The sequence below is a fragment of the Schistocerca nitens genome, chromosome 11 (assembly GCF_023898315.1).
Source record: "Schistocerca nitens isolate TAMUIC-IGC-003100 chromosome 11, iqSchNite1.1, whole genome shotgun sequence".
Taxonomy (NCBI): domain Eukaryota; kingdom Metazoa; phylum Arthropoda; class Insecta; order Orthoptera; family Acrididae; genus Schistocerca; species Schistocerca nitens.
Window position 1 is genome coordinate 121,442,591 of NC_064624.1, and position 17,461 is coordinate 121,460,051.

Consider the following 17,461-nt stretch of genomic DNA (forward strand, 5'->3'; position numbering starts at 1 on the left):
CGGCCTTTACGGAATCCACCCCGAGACGGAGCCAGAAGGCCCCTAGACTCCAGTACCCAATTCAAGCGCCGGCTCACCATCCGTTCGAGAAGCTTGCAAAGAACGTTGGTGAGGCTAATGGGGCGGTAGCTGTCCACCTCCAAAGGGCTCTTGCCTGGTTCAAAACGGGGATGACAATGCTTTCCCGCCATTGCGACGGAAACTCACCCTCGACCCAGAGACGGTTGTAAAGGTCGAGGAGGCGTCACTTGCAGTCCACTGAAAGGTGTTGCAGCATCTGACAGTGAATGCGATCTGGCCCAGGAGCGGTATCAGGGCAAGCGGCTAGGGCACTGCGAAAGTCCCACTCACTGAATGGAGCATTGTAGGATTCAGAATGGTGGGTGCGAAAAGAAAGGCTCCGACGTTCCATCCGCTCTTTAATGGAGCGGAAGGCCAGTGGGTAATTGGAAGAAGCGGAACTAAGAGCAAAATGCTCTGCCAAGCTGTTGGCAATTTCGTCGGAGTCTGTACAAACTGCTCCATTCAGTGAGAGCGCAGGGATGCTGACAGGGGTCCGATAGCTATAGAGGCGTCGGATCTTGGCCCAGACCTGTGATGGAGAGACATGGAGGCCAATGGTGGACACATACCGCTCCCAGCAGTCCTGCTTGCTTTGGCGGATAAGGCGGCGGGCCCGCACACGCAGCCGTTTGAAGGTGATGAGGTGGTCAATGCAGGGATGTCGCTTTGACGCTGGAGCGCCCGCCGGCGATCTTTAATCGCTGCAGCGATCTCAGGCGACCACCAAGGCACAGTACGCCGCCGAGGGGACCCAGAAGAACAGAGAATGGCAGATTCGGCGGCAGTAACGATGCCGGTGGTGACCGATTGAACCACCGCATCAATGTCGTCACTAGAGAGAGGCTCAATAGCGGCAATGGAGGAGAACAAGTCCCAGTCAGCCTTATTCATAGCCCATCTGCTGGGGCGCCCAGAAGAGTGACGCCGTGGCAGTGACAGAAAGATTGGAAAATGGTCGCTACCACACAGGTCGTCATGCACAGTCCATTGGACAGACTGTAAGAGGCTAGGGCTACAGATCGATAGGTCAATGGCGGAGAATGTGCCATGCGCCACACTGAAGTGTGTGGAGGCACCATCATTTAGAATCGAGAGATCGAGCTGCGCCAATAAATGCTCAATGGTGGGTCCTCGACCTGTTGCCACTGACCCACCCCACAGAGGGTTATGGGCGTTGAAGTCGCCCAATAGCAAGAAAGGTTGCGGCAATTGGGCTATCAGCGCAGCCAGGACATGCTGCGAGACATCACCATCCGGTGGAAGGCAAAGACTGCAGACGGTAACAGCCTGTGGCGTCCACACCCGAACAGCAACAGCCTCTGAAGCTGTTTGTAGAGGGACAGACTCGCTGTGAAGAGAGTTCAGGACATATATGCAGACGCCAACAGACACCCTTTCATAAGCTGCCCGGTTCTTATAATAACCCCGATAGCCACGGAGGGCGGGGGTTCGCATGGCTGGAAACCAAGTTTCCTGAAGAGCAATGCAGAAGAAAGGGTGAAGGCTGTAAGTTGTCGGAGCTCAGCTAGATGGTGGAAGAAACCACTGCAGTTCCACTGGAGGATGGTATTGTCCATGTCTGAGAGAGGTGTGACGGGACTGGGAAGGCAGATTACGCCGCTGGGTCACCTGTTGCCTCCGAATGAGCACCTGTGCTAGTGCTTTCCATGGCGTCTGAGGGACCGGTGAGATCGAGGTCCTCAGCGGACGCCAGAATCTCCACCTCGTCCTCAGACGCAGTGCTTGTAGGAAGCGGTGGGATGGGTGCCACCGCAATGTCGTTAGCCTTGGGGACTTTCTTCTTCTTCTGTTTCTCTCGCTGTGCCTTCGGTGGTTCAGGCTTGGAGGGCTTCACTGGGTCAGTCTCAGGGACGGACGACGACCGTGAGGCCCTATGACCAGGGACTGGTGGTTGTTTCAGCCACTTCCGGGTGTCCGCTTTTCCACTGGCCGGAACTTGCGAAGGTAGGTCCCCAAGGGACCCCTTCCTGGCGAGAGTAGCCGAAGAAGTCTTACTCTTCTCCAGCTGGGAAGGGGGAACTGATGTCCCCGATGGTTGGGGGGGGGGGGGGGGGGGGGGGTGTTGCTCCTGAAGAAGATGGAGCAGGAGCAGCAGGGAGTGAAGTGCCCCCCAGAACCAAGGGGGTCGGTGGATCCTGACTGATCATAGAGCCAACGATAAGTGACGATGGGAGAACCGTTGTTGCAGCAGCGGCGTAGGTCGACGTCATTGCCACAGGATGGAGACGCTCATACTTCCGTTTAGCCTCCAGGGTCTTATATTCCATTATCTTTCGTTCCTTCTGCAATATCTTACAGTCCGGCGAGCAGGGGGAATGGTGTTCTCCGCAGTCAACACAGATGGGAGGCAGATCACATGGAGTATTGGGATGCGAAGGACGTCCACAATCTCGACATGTGATGCCGGAAGTACAGCGAGATGACACGTGCCCGAACTTCCAGCATTTAAAACACCGCATCGGAGGAGGGATATATGGCTTCACATCACAGCGGTAAACCATCACCTTGAGCTTTTCGGGTAAAACATCACCTTCGAAGGCCAAGATGAAGGCACCGGTGGCTACCTGATTATCCCTCGGATCCCGATGGACGCGCCGGACGAAGTGAACACATTGTCGTTCTAGATTGGCGCGTATTTTTTCGTCGGACTGCAGAAGTAGATCCCTGTGGAATATAATACCCTGGACCATGTTTAAACTTTTATGGGGAGTGATGGTGACGGAAACATCCCCCAACCTGTCGCAAGTGTGCAACCTCCGTGACTGGGCAGAGGATGCTGTTTTGATGAGAACTGACCCAGAGCGCATTTTAGACAAGCCCTCCACCTCCCCGAACTTGTCCTCTAAATGCTCCACAAAAAACTGGGGCTTGTTCGACATAAATGATTCCCCATCTACTCGCGTACACACGAGGTACCGGGGTGAATAATCTCCACTGCCTTCTTTGGACAAACGTTCCTCCCATGGAGTGGCCAGGGAGGCAAATGATCTCTGATCAAATTTCTTTCCATTTAGGTTAGACCTCGATCGCTTAAGAGACTGCTGGTGGAGGCCCACCAGCGAGGGATGATGTACCACACTTCATTGCGGGTCATTCGCCCTGATGCCACCCACTTCGACCAGGGGCTCTCCCCACTGGCACCACCCAGCCGCAGCAAAGACCACCTGGCAGGATTGCCTTTGCCGGGAGTCCCGATGCCCCAGAGGGATAGGCATCTACTCCTCGGCATACGTGGGGAGGTAGCAGCTCAGGCATCAGTAGTGCGATCCCTGTGTAGTCAGGGGGTTACCACCAAGAGGGTACATGATGACCCCACCACAACGGACTGGGTACCGTTCTGGATGTCGGGTGTCGAAATATCCATGTACATCACGAGGGCAAAGATGGAAGTGCACAATGGAGGGAAGGGATGCTATCCGGAACACATTGCAGCGGATGTGGCCAGAAGCTCGATGTAAGTCCAACTCCATGAAAATATCAGGTGTGCCAGATCTTAGGGCAAGATGGATTTAAGATGCACCACGTAAGGTGTCCTTCCCCAAATGGTACGCACTAAAGGAAAAATTTGGAAATAGAGTGGTCAAACCCCTCAGGGGACCATCACATTAAAGGCCGAAACAGTTGAGACTCCTTTTAGTCACCTCTTACGACAGGCAGGAATACTGTGGGCCTATTCTTACCCCCGAACCCGCAGGGGGGACTGTGCTGCAGACTCAAACTTCATTCTGGATACAAACTGAGACAAATTATTCAGTCTATGGGGTTGGGTTTTAGACGGTGGCAGAATAAACAAGTCATTATGTACAAACCGAGATGACAAATGCTCAATAAAGACTTTCTACACTGTTTGTTAAAAATTTTAATAGTCTTGATTGCAATAAAAAATAAAATTGCAACTGGATGATTACCGGTTTTGGGTTACCAACAATGATCTTCAAATCAAATAACAAATTGTATTTCAGTTAATGTACACTTAACAAATCATGACAAACATGCATTAATTAAAAATTATTGAAACAAAAATAGCAAGAAAATGTACCATGCTTACTAAAGAATCAGTATCTATGTACAATGTTTTCCAGATCTACGGATATGCAATTTTCTGTCAGTTTTCATAGATCTGACTTAAACTTACTTATGAGAGGCGTTCAAAAAGAAACATGCCGGAGGCATAATTACAGAAACCAGTACCTGTATGTTAGAAGTATTGACCCTGGCTTTAGAGCCACTTGTCCCACTGTGACACAAAGGCAGTGAACGGCTGTCTCATACAATTCCTGGGGCTGCGATGTTAACCAATTCCGCATGTACAGCTGGGCGTCGTCATCCAAGGTGAACAGTTTGCCCACCAGAGCCTTTTTAAGGGGACCAAAATTGGTGTAATCACAGGGAGAGAGGTCCAGATTATATAGAGGGTGGCCGAGAACTTCCCACTTGAATTTCTGCAGGAATGCCACGACTGTGTTGGCTGTATGAAGCTTTGCATTGTCATGGAGCAGAACGACCCCACAGGTGAGACTGCCTGGTCTTTTTGATTTGATCGCTTGGCAGAGGGTGGTCAACGTTTGCGAGAAATGCTGGGCATTCACTGTTGTCTCATGCTGCACGGCGTGAATCAGAGGGAGCCATCTTGGTCTTCTGTTGACTCCTCCATGTCACTGTTTGCAATGCGACTAGCAGCATTGGACGATTGATGCATGCTGCTGCTAGCTCTATAAAGTCACGTGACCAGCACGTGTGCCCTCTGGCGACGAGCTGTGAACTTCCATGCAATGGCCAGAACCACACCTCGTTATACGTGCCACGACATTACCCTCCTGTCACCAGTTTGTGTATTCCAGGCTCTAGCTTTTTTTTTTTTTTTATGCATCTTATACAATCGTATTGTGGCCAACACTTTTTTGACATTTTTATTTTTTAATAATTTGCAAATGTGTAAGTTTTTTAAAGTTTGTTATTACACATTAACTGAAAGACAATTTTCATGTTTATTTTCATACATCTGCTCATGCCTGATCATGACTTCCAAACTTTTTAACAAATAAACAGACATCTGTCGGTATCTCCTTCACCTGACAATATCAGGTCTTACAGTGCATTAAGAAAACCATGGTTACCATGAAAAAACATGGATTAATAAACAGTACACTGTGAACAAATCTCATGGGACTAATGGTGTGTACAGAGCACTGTCAAACATTGTGTTCTGGTAAACTTTTAATTGTGCTATGAATGGTGCATTCATTTCGACGTGTAGTGGGTGACAATGCTCCACTTGCAGGGATAGCAGAGTGTACACTCTTACTGTCTCCTTTTCCTGTTTCCTTGGTGTGCCGCCCTGGTAATGTCTCCACTTCATTCTGTCCGGTAAGAGGTTCATCTAACTTCCGCAATATGCTGGGTCCCAACTTCTCCAAACATTGTTTTCTATTGTGCAGTCTTTTCCTGCTAATAAAACAAAAGGGTGTCTGAAAAGGGAACACCTGTAAAAGAACACTGAATCAACCAGCACTCTGGAACAGACTGTTAAAATTACAGACAACTTCCCTTTTTATGTAATTGTGGAATAATACAACAGAAAGGCCTACTTTTGCTTGCGCAGAAGAGATTTTGGCACCTATTCCAACTGTGACAGTGTTGTATGGGACCCTTGGTGTGGGCAATAACAATCAGGAAAACAAAATCTGAAGACATTAGTATGGTTTTGAAAAAGTCACCAAGAAAATCAAGAAGTAACCATAGATTCAGAATACTGATGCTGTATAAAAATCATTCAGTTTGAAAGAAGGCAGTTACAGTCAGGTCCTCACAGGGCACTGTCTACTGAAACCTCTTTGTCAACTAAAACCCTTTAATCTGTAAAAGATAGAACATGCATGGACTAAAAGCCCATCAGCTGCAGTTACCTTTTTTAAAATATTTTGCCAGAAGATCTTTTGCTAGGCCTGTGACTCAGTGAACTGAAGCAAATACAGCATGAAGAAAACTAGCATTTATACAGTGGTTATCAGTAACCAGGTCACTTATGTTAGTGATTGTATCACATTTCAATAGCTGCTGTACCTCACACAGTTTCTGATGCCTGCAGTGACGTATGCGAAGCTCTTCAAATATTTTGCTAAGCTATGTAAAAGAAAGATAATGTAAAAAACATACGATTAATGAAGTGCAAAATATACATACAACCTAACACATGGGCCACTTTATGAAATCAGCAACACAGTTTTTATTTATCAAAAATCTCTAACATAAATGATATGTCCACCACATAATTACAGCTGCCATGAATGTAAGCAACAAGAATTATCAAGTTTTTCATATACTTTTAATCATGTGTGTGTGTGTGTGTGTGTGTGTGTGTGTGTGTGTGTGTGAGAGAGAGAGAGAGAGAGAGAGAGAGAGAGAGAGAGAGAGAGAGAAGAACTTTTTGGTAGAAAGCCTACTTGTTTGACAGGCTTTTTGTTGTGCCTACCTGCAACTCAGCATCTCCATTTTTTGGTGAGTAGCAACTATCCTTTTCATAATGTTGTCATTTTAATCAATGTAATGCACATGTTTGTGGCTGTTTACTTTCAAGGAAATTTAGTATGCTTCTCCTTTTCAATAAGAATAAATAAAAATTCCACCAGTACCTCGTGTCTCTTACCTTCCAAACTTCACACAAGATCTCCTGCAGACCTTGCAGAACTAGCACTCCTGGAAGAAAGATTATTGCAGAGACATGGCTTAGCCACAGCCTGGGGGATGTTTCCAGAATGAAATTTCCAGTCTACAACAGAGTGTGCGCTGATATGAAACTTCGTGGCAAATTAAAACTGCTTGCCAGACAGAGACTAACTCGGGACCTTTGTGAGTCGTGCTTGGATAGCTCAGATGATAGAGCACTTGCCCACAAAAGGCGAAGGTCCCTTGTTTGAGTCTGGCACACAGTTTTAATCTGCCACGAAGTTTCATATCAGCGCACACTCCGCCGCAGAGTGGATTCTGGAAGAAATACAAAGCTTGTGCTTATTCACTCCACTCCCACCTGGTATTTGCAACAATCTAACAAAGTTCTCGTTTTTCTCATGACCCTAGTCTGACATTCACTGATTCGGCAATTTTTTACCAATCATATTTCTTTTCATTCGGTGTTTGTGCTTTGGATCTTTTGAATCCTACAAGCACATATGATTCCTATATTTTTCTATCAGCAACATTACATTTATTCAAACCACACCATTGTACGCACAATTCTTGTGAACAATAAAAGTAGACAAGAGCTTTATGTACTGCTTACACCAAAGTGGAGAGGAAGAAGTAAACTTCCTTTGAAGTGTGACTGTTAGATCAATAACACAAGTGAGACAGCTACATATCACATAGAGGTGGCATCAAGTGTGTGTGTGTGTGTGTGTGTGTGTGTGTGTGTGTGTGTGTGTGTACATCTGAAGAAAGATTTTGCCCAAGATGTGAATATCTTTTAAATGCACCTGTCTGCCCCTCACCATCACCTCTGTGTGTCATGAGTAGCAGTCATCCTAGTTTATATTGTTATTGTTTTTCCATCAAGCAGCTCACTGTTATACAGTGCAAAGATTTAATGTTTTACTCACCTTTGTTCCTCCATTCTCCTTTCCTCTTCAGCCCTGAGTTGTTCTTCCTGTAGGTATATAAAAACGGACAAAGTATTAAGTGTCTATTTTGAATGTGTCACATTTATAAACAGAATACATTTAGCTCTGAAACATGAATGTGACTAGCATTAAGTAGGTACCCGCTCACCGATTCGTTGACTGACTACTGGTGAATAAAGGTTTTGCCTGCATTTTAAGGCATGATCAGATAAGCAAATCATTATATTTGTATCATGATACAAATTACACACATGACAAATCTTCAGAATGATAACCATCGGAGTGTGAACCTTAAGGACGAAAGTAACTTGGGCATGGTGTATCACTACCAAGTAACATAGCTCGATCACACTTTGACCATACGTAGAAAAACTACTATGGTACAGAAGGTAACTGAAAGACCTACACAATGAGATTAAAAAACTGACGCTTTTATTCAAAGACAATAATTACACTCAAGTCTCCTTGATTCATGACGATCCCCGAGGGTGGTCTGGAAAGTTCTCGGAATCACCACAAGAGGTCAGTGCTAGCACAATGTGTTGTTCACGTGATGATCATTGGACTGTTGCCTGTAAACACGATCCATGTCAGTGTTCTTGGAAGAGAGCTGCGGCGGTGACATGTCTTGGTTATTGTTCCCGCTAGTGATTTACAAAGACGGGTGGGGGGTGCGGGGGAGGAAATCGGGATTCGAGCAGTGATTAAGTACTTCCTAAAGAAAGGTATGAAAGCAAAGGACATTCATGCCGATTTCCAGAATACACTGGGGAACTCTGCTCGTTCATATTCAACTGTTGCCAAGTGGACAAATGAATTTAAATTTGGTCAAGAGAGCTCAAATGATGATCCACACACTGGTCGGTAGAGATGTGTCGCTACTCCAGAAATCAGTGCCCAAGTGCACAAAATGGTCGTGGAGAACTGGCGATCGAAAGTGTGTGAAATTGCTCATGCCTGCCAGATGGCATCTGAAAGGGTATTCATATTTTAACTGAAGAATGAGAAATGAAAAAATTATCTGCAAAATGGGTGCCGCAACTCTCGATGCTGAATCAAAAACGCACGAGGATGGACATATCGGAACAATGTTTGTCCTGTTTTAGGAGAAACAAATAAGATTTTTTGCACTGGTTTGTGACCACACATGAAACTTGGGTGCACTACTGATTCTCAGCCACCAAAGAAAGCAAAGACAATTCCTTCGGCAGGAAAATCCCTAACTACTTCACCTTTGAAAGGAAGTTATACAAACAATTTGTAGCACAGTTAAGGGCACTCGCATTGCACCTTCCTGTGCCAACCTCTTGATCGGCCACCTAGAGGAAACATTCCCAGCTTCCCAACACCCAAAACCCCTGGTCTGGTTCAGGTTTATTGATGAAATGTTTATAATCTGGGCCCAAGGCCAGGACACCTTATCCTCGTTCCTCCACAATCTCAACACCTTTGCACCCATCCACTTCAGCTGGTCCTCCTCCTCCTCCCATCGTGCCACCTTCCCAGATGTTGATTCCCTCCTCTGAGATGGCTCCATCCACACCTAACCTGCCAATCACTGCAGTACCTGCACTTTGACAGCTGCCATCCCTTCCACACCAAAAAACCCCTCCCATACAGCCTGGCCCCCCCGTGGCAGATGCATCTGCAGTGAAAAGACCCCCAGGTCTAATACACAAACAGATCTTCCGCACTGTATCACCACACACATCTGATCCTCACATCCATCCTAAGAACCAACCACAAAGAAGACCCCCCCCCCCTCACCCAACCCAATACTACCTTGGACTGGAGCGACTGAACCACATCTTCATCAGGGCTTTGGTTATCTATCGTTATGCCCTGAAAAGAGGTACATTCTACCCAAGATAAGATACTTCCATGGTAACTTCCTGGCAGATTAAAAATGTGTGCCGGACCGAGACTCGAACTCGGGAACTTTGCCTTTCACGGGCAAGTGCTCTACCAACTGAGCTACCCAAGCACGACTCATGCCCCGTCCCCACAGCTTCACTTCTGCCAGTACCTCGTCTCCTACCTTCCAAACTTTACAGAAGCTCTCCTGCAGACCTTGCCCGCGAAAGACAAAGGTCCCGAGTTCGAGTCTCGGTCCGGCACACAGTTTTAATATGCCAGGAAGTTTCATATCAGCGCACACTCCGCTGCAGAGTGAAAATCTCATTCTAGATACTTCCATTCCCTCCCAAAGTGGTGTTCAACCGCCCACCCAACCTCCACAACAATCTAGTCCATCCCTATGCCACTCCCACCCCCAATCCCCTGCCACAGGGATCATACCCTTGGGGAAGACCTGTCTAATCCACCCGCCCAGCACCTCCTACTCCAGTCCTGTCAAAGGCTTATCCTACCCCATCATCAGAGGCCAAGCCACCTGTGAAAGCAGCATGTTATATACCAGCTGTGCTGCACCCACTGTCCAGCGTTTTACCTTGGAATGACAACCAACCAGCTGTCGACCAGAATGAATGGCCACCATCGAATTTGCCAAAAAGGAGGTGGACCACCCGGTGGCACAACATGTGAGATTTCAATGGCTGCTTCACACACCGTGCCATCTGGATCCCCCCCCCCCCCCCACCACCACCACCAGCTTTTCTGAGCTACACAGATGGGAGCTACCCTTACAGCAAATCCTTTGCTCCCATAATCTCCCTGGCCACTATCCAACCACAAAGCTACTCCCAGTGCTGCTCCTCATCGAGACACCATGGCACCCAGACCTTTGGTAGCTGATCTAAGGTAAAATGCTGTCCCCCCACCAAATTGTGTGTGTGTGTGTGTGTGTGTGTGTGTGTGTGTGTGTGTGTGTGTACACACGCGCGGCCGCCCGGACATACGCTTCTCTTACAGCTTGAGAAAGGAATTCCATTCCGAAAGCTAGCAAAGTAAAGCTCTGTACCTTCTGTGTGCGAGTACGCCGACGACACAGTGCTTCAGCCTTTAGGGGAGTCGTCTCCTTTATTCCTATATAATTCGTTATTTTCAGCCAGAACTTTCTGTACAAACTTAAAAATTTGGTTATCTGTCATTCTTGGACATTCTGGTGGAACAATGACACTCTGGAACAATGACTCTCTGGATCCTTCACTTTACCATAAGCCCAGTAACACAAATTTTTAATTACGCTCTTCAATTTGTCACTTGTTGGAAACAGTGAGGGTACTTAACGCACTTACAAATGGAGTAAACAAGAGTTTCGGGTTCTGGAAATTTGCCAAAGGTGCTCATCCATCTAAAAGTAGTCTTGAAGAAAATAGGATACTCTCCTCTACAGCTGTCCATAATTGCGAAAGTATTGCCATTGCAGTATTTCGTGCACGAAGTGACCTCTTTATTATGTCCCATAAATGCTTGATGTGATTCATGCTGGGTCATCTGGGTGGCCAAATCATTCAATCAAATTGTCCAGAACATTTTTGAAACAAATTGCGAGTAATGGGGGCCACGCATCGTCATCCACGAAAGTTCCGTCGTTGCTCGGAAACGTGAAATCCGTGAAAGTTGTCAAATGGTTTCCAGATAGCTGAACACAACCATTTGCAGTCAATCACTGGTTCAGTTGGACCAGAGGACCAAGTCCATTCAATGTAAACACAGCCCACTCCATTACAGAGCCACCGCCATCTTGTACAGAGCCTTGCTGACAACTCTAGTCCAGGGATTTGTGGGTCTGCGCCACACTTTAACCCTACCATCAGTTCTTACCAACTGAAACCGGGACACATCTGAACTGCCCACAGTTTTCCAGTTGTCTCAGATCCAACAGACATGATCACGAGGCCAGGTTAGGCGCTGTAGGCGCCTACATTCTGTTAGCTCACGGTAACACGAGAAAACCCATTATTTTCAGAATATGCTCTCAGCAAAGATGACAGCATGCTGAGATCAACAGTGGGCAGCAACCCACTGGGGAGGGGAGTTTCATATTTCTACCATTGAGGGTATTGTATGCCGGCAGTGTTGTCGCCCTAGTTATGATGGGATATTAAATAAAATTTGTGACTGGACTGAGGATTTTTTGGTACGAAGGACAGAGTATGTTATCTGGGATGAAAAGTCATCGCAAAATGTAGCATTAACTTTAGGTGTGCCCAAGGGAAGTATACTGGGACTTGCTGCTCATGTTGTACATTTATGACTTTGCACACAATATAAATAGAACCCTCAGACTTTTTGCAAATGATGCAGTTACCTGCAATGAAATACCGTCTGAAGAAAAGCTACAAAATACCCAGTAGGATCTTGATAAGATTTCAAAGTGTTGCAAAGATTGGACACTTGCTTTAAATGTCCAGAAATGTAAAGTTCCGCACTTCACATGAAAACAGCTCGTATCCTACACCTACAGTATCAACGAGTCACAATAAGAATCTGTCAACTCGTACGAATACGTGTGTCTAATTCTTTGTACAGATATGGAACGGAATGACCACACAGGATAAGTCGTAGGTAAAGCAGGTGTCAGACTTCATTTCATTGGTAGAACACAACAGAAATGCAGTAGTTCACAAACGAGATTGCTTACGAATCACTTGTGCAACCCACCCTAGAATACTGCTAAAGTGTTTGGGATCCTTACCAGAGAAGGCTAACAGGATATTGAATGTATACACAGAAGGGCAGTACAAGCAGTCACAGGTTTTCTGACCCAACAAATAGTGTCAGAGATGCTGAAGAAACTTAATTGGCAGATAAGAGAATCCCCAGAAAGCCTATTTACAAAGTTTCAAGGAACAACATTAAATGATTAATCTAGAAATGTAGTACAACTGCGAACATATAGATCTGTAGGGATCATGAGACCAAGATTAGATTAATTACAGTGTGCACAAAGGTACTTAAGCAGTCATTCTTCCTGCACTCTATATGCAAATGGAAGCAGCTCACATAACTGATATAATGGGAGGTGCCCTCTGCCATGCACTTCACTCTGGTTTGCAGAGTATGGCTGTAATAGTAGTAGTAGTAGTAGTAGTAGTATTTGCACTAGTAGTAAACAATATATGCAAGCAATGCAATACAGCTTCACCACATAAAACAATCAGTGGCAGAAAATGGCTGAACACCTAAACCATTGTCTAACACAACTTCACTCATTCCACAGTCCTGAAGGCTCTCCTCCACAATGGGATTTATGGAAAACGGTTTGTGTGTGTGTGTGTGTGTAAGACAACAGAATGTATTTGTCTACTTACAAGCACCTGGTGCTCCGTCTTTATGTCTTTTCCCTGCTGCTGAGCCAAATCCCACAGCGACATAGGCAACGAAGGAAGCTGCCCGGGAGGCACGGACGTCGACGAGACGGGTGGCGTGGGCGTCGTCACTGCTGCGTTCATCCAGGGTGCAGCAGTTCCCACTCCCAAGCTGTAGCCGGCAGGCACGCTGCCACCCCACACGGAGTCTACCTGCACAGGTGGAAGCCGCGGCTGAAGCCGGCGACGGGAAACTTTTGAAAGTTAAGCTCAGTATGACACCGTACCTGACGTTCAAATTCTATAATGCTATAATTTCTTAACTACTGCAGGTTATGTCCTTTGCCACAAAGATAATATATTAATTTCAAGTACACTGCCATTCCATGTAGCCTTATTTTGAATTACAAGCTTACACTGTTGAGTGCTGCTAGGCACTGTTGCCATACTTTTAGCTCTGTTGCCAATTACGCACCAGCAGTGTAGGACAGAGTGAGTGTGTATATGCTGTGCAGATGGTGATTTGTAGCACACAAGCATTACTATTAAGCACAAGGTATGATTTTAACGCGTGTGTTAGTGTTTGTGGGGAGGGGGGGGAGGTGGTGTACGTTGTTGTAAAGTCTCCTCTAATTTCAACTAATGGATGCAAAGTGGGTAACTACGGAACTAATATAAACGTGCTCAAGAGACACTGTTAGGCCAACAATAGCTTGAATTTTATTCATTTATTTTCTTTAAATATGATGTCAGACAAACAAACGTGTACCGATGGTATCTGAACCAATTTTAAGACAAAAAGATTTTTGTAACAAAAAATGCAATCTCATGTAACTACTGTAGAATGAAATCTTTATCTCCTGCATCAGCAGTCAAAACCCTGATGACGACATCAAAACAGATGACGTATTTTATTGACTTATTTGAATGTGTCGTGTCTGTTCCTTTGGATATGTCCGAAAGAACAGACACCGTGCAGACACCACAGCTGTGATGTGTATTATGTAAATTAAAGGTGGAGGGAGAGAGAGAGGAAAAGAAAGGTAAGAAAAGGAACTACAGATGTCAGATGTGTCGGAACATTATGGGGAGTCGGCCAAACCGGGACTCGAAGCTGGGATCTCCATCTTACTACGCAGCTGTGTTAACCACTGCACCACCTGGGCATAACATTTATCGCATTATGCGGGCTATTACTGTACACCTCTTGGCCGACCCACATTCCCACCTAGTGTCACCTATCCACAGTCCTATGCACGTCCTCCGATCGAGATGCCCGCAGGTGGCGGAAAGTTACTGTGCATCTGTACTAAAGGTGGTGGTGTAATTGCCCATCTAGGCGAATCAATTACACGAATGCGTGGGAATGTGGGTCGGCCGGTAGTCGTGCCGAGACAGTCCGCACAATTGCAATGAACACTGTGTCCGGATGGCACAGCAGTCAATGCAACTGCCTAGTAAGCAGGAATTGTTGGGTTCGAATCCCAATCTGGTACACACTTTCACTTATCACCACCGATTCTACATGACGTTCCTATACAGCTAATGTCAATAGTTCTTTCCCTTTCCTTCCCCCTCCCTCCTCCTCCAATTTACACAATATGTATCGCAGCTGTGGATTCTGTGTGGTCTGTTCTTTCAGACACGTCCAAAAGAACGGACACCGCACATTCGTATAATTGATTTGTCGAGAAGGACAATGAATCCACCACCTTCAGTGCAGCTGCTCAATAATGCTGGATCTCCTGTGGATACCTCACAGAAGTGAGCACGGAGGACAGGGACAGAGACTGCAAACAGGTGGCACTTGGTGGGAATGTGTGTAGGCCGGGAGACACACAGAGGTAGTCCGTGCGATTGCGATAAACGGCGTCTGGACAGTGCAGTGGTTAATACGACTGCCTAGTAAGCAGGAGGTTCCGGTCCGAACACGTTTTCACTCTTTCGCTGCTGACTCTGCGTAAAGTTTCGATGCCGTTGACATCGATAGTTCCTTCCCTTTCCTTTCTCCCTCCTCCACCTCCAATTTACATAATATTTTTATGACAATGGAATTAAGAACTAAACTGTTTGATACAATAAGTGCCTTAATATTTGTGGAAACTAGGTCAGAAAACTGATTGCAGTAAAGGCTTTCGTGTAACAAAACAACTGTTTAAAAATATGCACTTATATTTGTCTAATATAAAAATTGTACTTGTTTAACAAACACGCCTCTCAAAATGTGTTCATCCTCTACAGGCAAAATTAAACTTTGAGCAGACATATACACAACGCAACTGAAGAATAATTGATACCAATTAACATCCTAAACAAGGTTCTGGAAAGAACATTACCTACCGGAGGCATAGCGGGAGGCTTCCCCGCATTCAACGTCTGCAGCAAAGTCCTGCCGGGACCGTCCGAATCGAGTCCTATGCCACCTCCGAGCGGTTGGCCGCCGGGAGGTGGGACACTGGGGGCCGACGACACCGACGGCAGGCCGCCGCTCATCTGCTGGATCAGCTGCTGCAGCGGATCCACCAGGGCGTGCGGTGGCGGGGGCGGCGGTTGGTGTTCTTTCGGGGCAACGGCGGCAGCTACTGCTCCCTGCACACGGCGCCGGCATCTCACTTCACACTGACGAGCCCTCTGACAAGTTTTACATAAACAGGTCACTGCTGTGTCATTTATATAAGAATCGGTAAGTACAGTCACCAATTCTATTCTGACACACTTATCGTTTGAAGCATCCGGGATAGCTGGTGGACGTTCTCAGTTTCTCGAGTCAGGACATACCGACTCAAACCTCCGTTTGTGTGATCCAGCTCCAGCCACACTGCAGAACACACTTCGACAACAGTACACGATCAAATTCTGCATGAAACTTGAGAAGTCTGCTGCCAAAATGTTTCCAGTGATTGAATAGACACTTCGGAATCAACGTCTGTAAAAATGCAACGTGTTTTCTATATATGACGGGAGTATCTGTTCCCGAAAGAACAGTTACCGTTGATGACCACGCAGCTTTGCTAGAAATGAAATGATAATTAAATGGACACCCTAGCTGCAAACATGTGTTGATATACTTCATTGGGGACATGTCGATAATGTGTGCCCCGACCGGGTCTCGGACCCGGGATCCCCTGCTTACACGGCAGATCCTCTATCCATCTGAGCCACCGAGGGCACAGAGGATAGTGCGCCTGCAGGGACTTATCCCTTGCACGCTCCCCGTGAGACACACATTCCCAACATATCCACACCATTCGTAGTATGCCTAATAGATGTTTGCCCATCATACTTATTACTCGTGGCAGATTAATCTACCAAGTTTTGGTGAGACAGAGTGTTTTTGGAAGACCAAGATGTCTTCCAATGATGAAACGTGCTCTGAATACCTGGCAAAATCTGCGAGTGAAGACAGTGTGATGAGTTTAGGAGCTTTTGAACATAGACCACAGAATGAATGTTCATCAGATGGCTCAAACTCGGAGCACAGCAAAAACCGTTGACCTTGACACTGTAACTGTGTAAAATTGGTTCCCACAATTTTGAAAGGAGATCACAAGACCAACTGACTGCTTGTTTGTGAACTACAACTAGAACTGTATAGGTATGATGATACTATCTTCGGACAATGTTATAATGTAGGACACACGATTTTTTTAATAGAACTCCAAAAGAGGCTGACCTCCGACTAGCACACCTTGCAGTCAACATGCCCCAAGGAAACATTCGTAAGCAGTTAAGAAGTGTAAGCAATGCTTACTGCAATTTTCATTGCTAGTGATCTCGTTTGCCATGTGTTTTTCCTGACAGACTGCCAGTCAATGTTGCCTTTTATGTGGTACTCCTCAAAACACAGACAAAAAAGGATCACACATGTGAGACCCCACATTGCCAGTTGCTCCACAAAGACAGTTCAGTGAAGGTTTAGCTGCTCAAAAACACAAATGCTTCCCCAGCAACCTACAGTCTCAACTGCACTTCGGCACTTTTTTCATCTGCACATTTCAGACACCCTCAAAAAGACAGTTTTGAGACCACTGACAATGTGAAAGCCACTATTACATTTTCCCTAAAGGACACTCAAATACACACCTTTCAGGATGAATACAGCAATTCAGAAATCTTGCTGCCAAAACTGTATTGATTCAGGGTGGTCCTATTTTGAAGACTTTTAATGCGTGGTACCACTCTCAACAATAAAGTAGTTTTTATTGACCTGGTTACACTGTATCCAGTGGTGAAGCAACAATATTTGCCTACTGACAAAGTTTCACGGTTTATTGCAATCGTATGTGGGTGTGAGAGTGCGACTATGTTCATTTCCTCATTAGTTGGTGCTACAGTAGCTCTTTTGTAAACTACTAGTTGTCCATAATTTTGTTATTCTGTCTGGGTACAGATTAATTAGTCCACGTCAGGATACTTGGCCGAGTTGAAGTAGCAGTGCTGAAATTAACAATGTACGGAACATATTGAGTCTACCCTTAATTATCTCTGCCACGCCAGAGCAATAATGATGCACCAATGCCCATATCAAGAGAGCGGTGTGGTTTTATC

General features: G+C 46.0%; 1 protein-coding gene across 8 annotated transcripts in view; it reads right to left on the reverse strand.

Annotated features, from left to right (window-relative positions):
• Window positions 1-17,461, reverse strand: part of LOC126212852 (GRB10-interacting GYF protein 2) — a 189,384-nt gene that overhangs the window by 68,216 nt on the left and 103,707 nt on the right. For 7 of the 8 annotated variants that reach the window (XM_049940280.1, XM_049940284.1, XM_049940283.1 and 4 more), the window contains 3 exons: window positions 15,254-15,502; window positions 12,917-13,147; window positions 7,680-7,726 (listed from right to left, as the gene is read on the reverse strand). In XM_049940280.1, the coding sequence (XP_049796237.1) occupies window positions 7,680-7,726; window positions 12,917-13,147; window positions 15,254-15,502 (527 nt within the window). Of the gene's footprint in view, window positions 1-7,679; window positions 7,727-12,916; window positions 13,148-15,249; window positions 15,503-17,461 lie in introns of all 8 variants that reach the window. The other variant, XM_049940285.1, reaches the window with a different exon arrangement.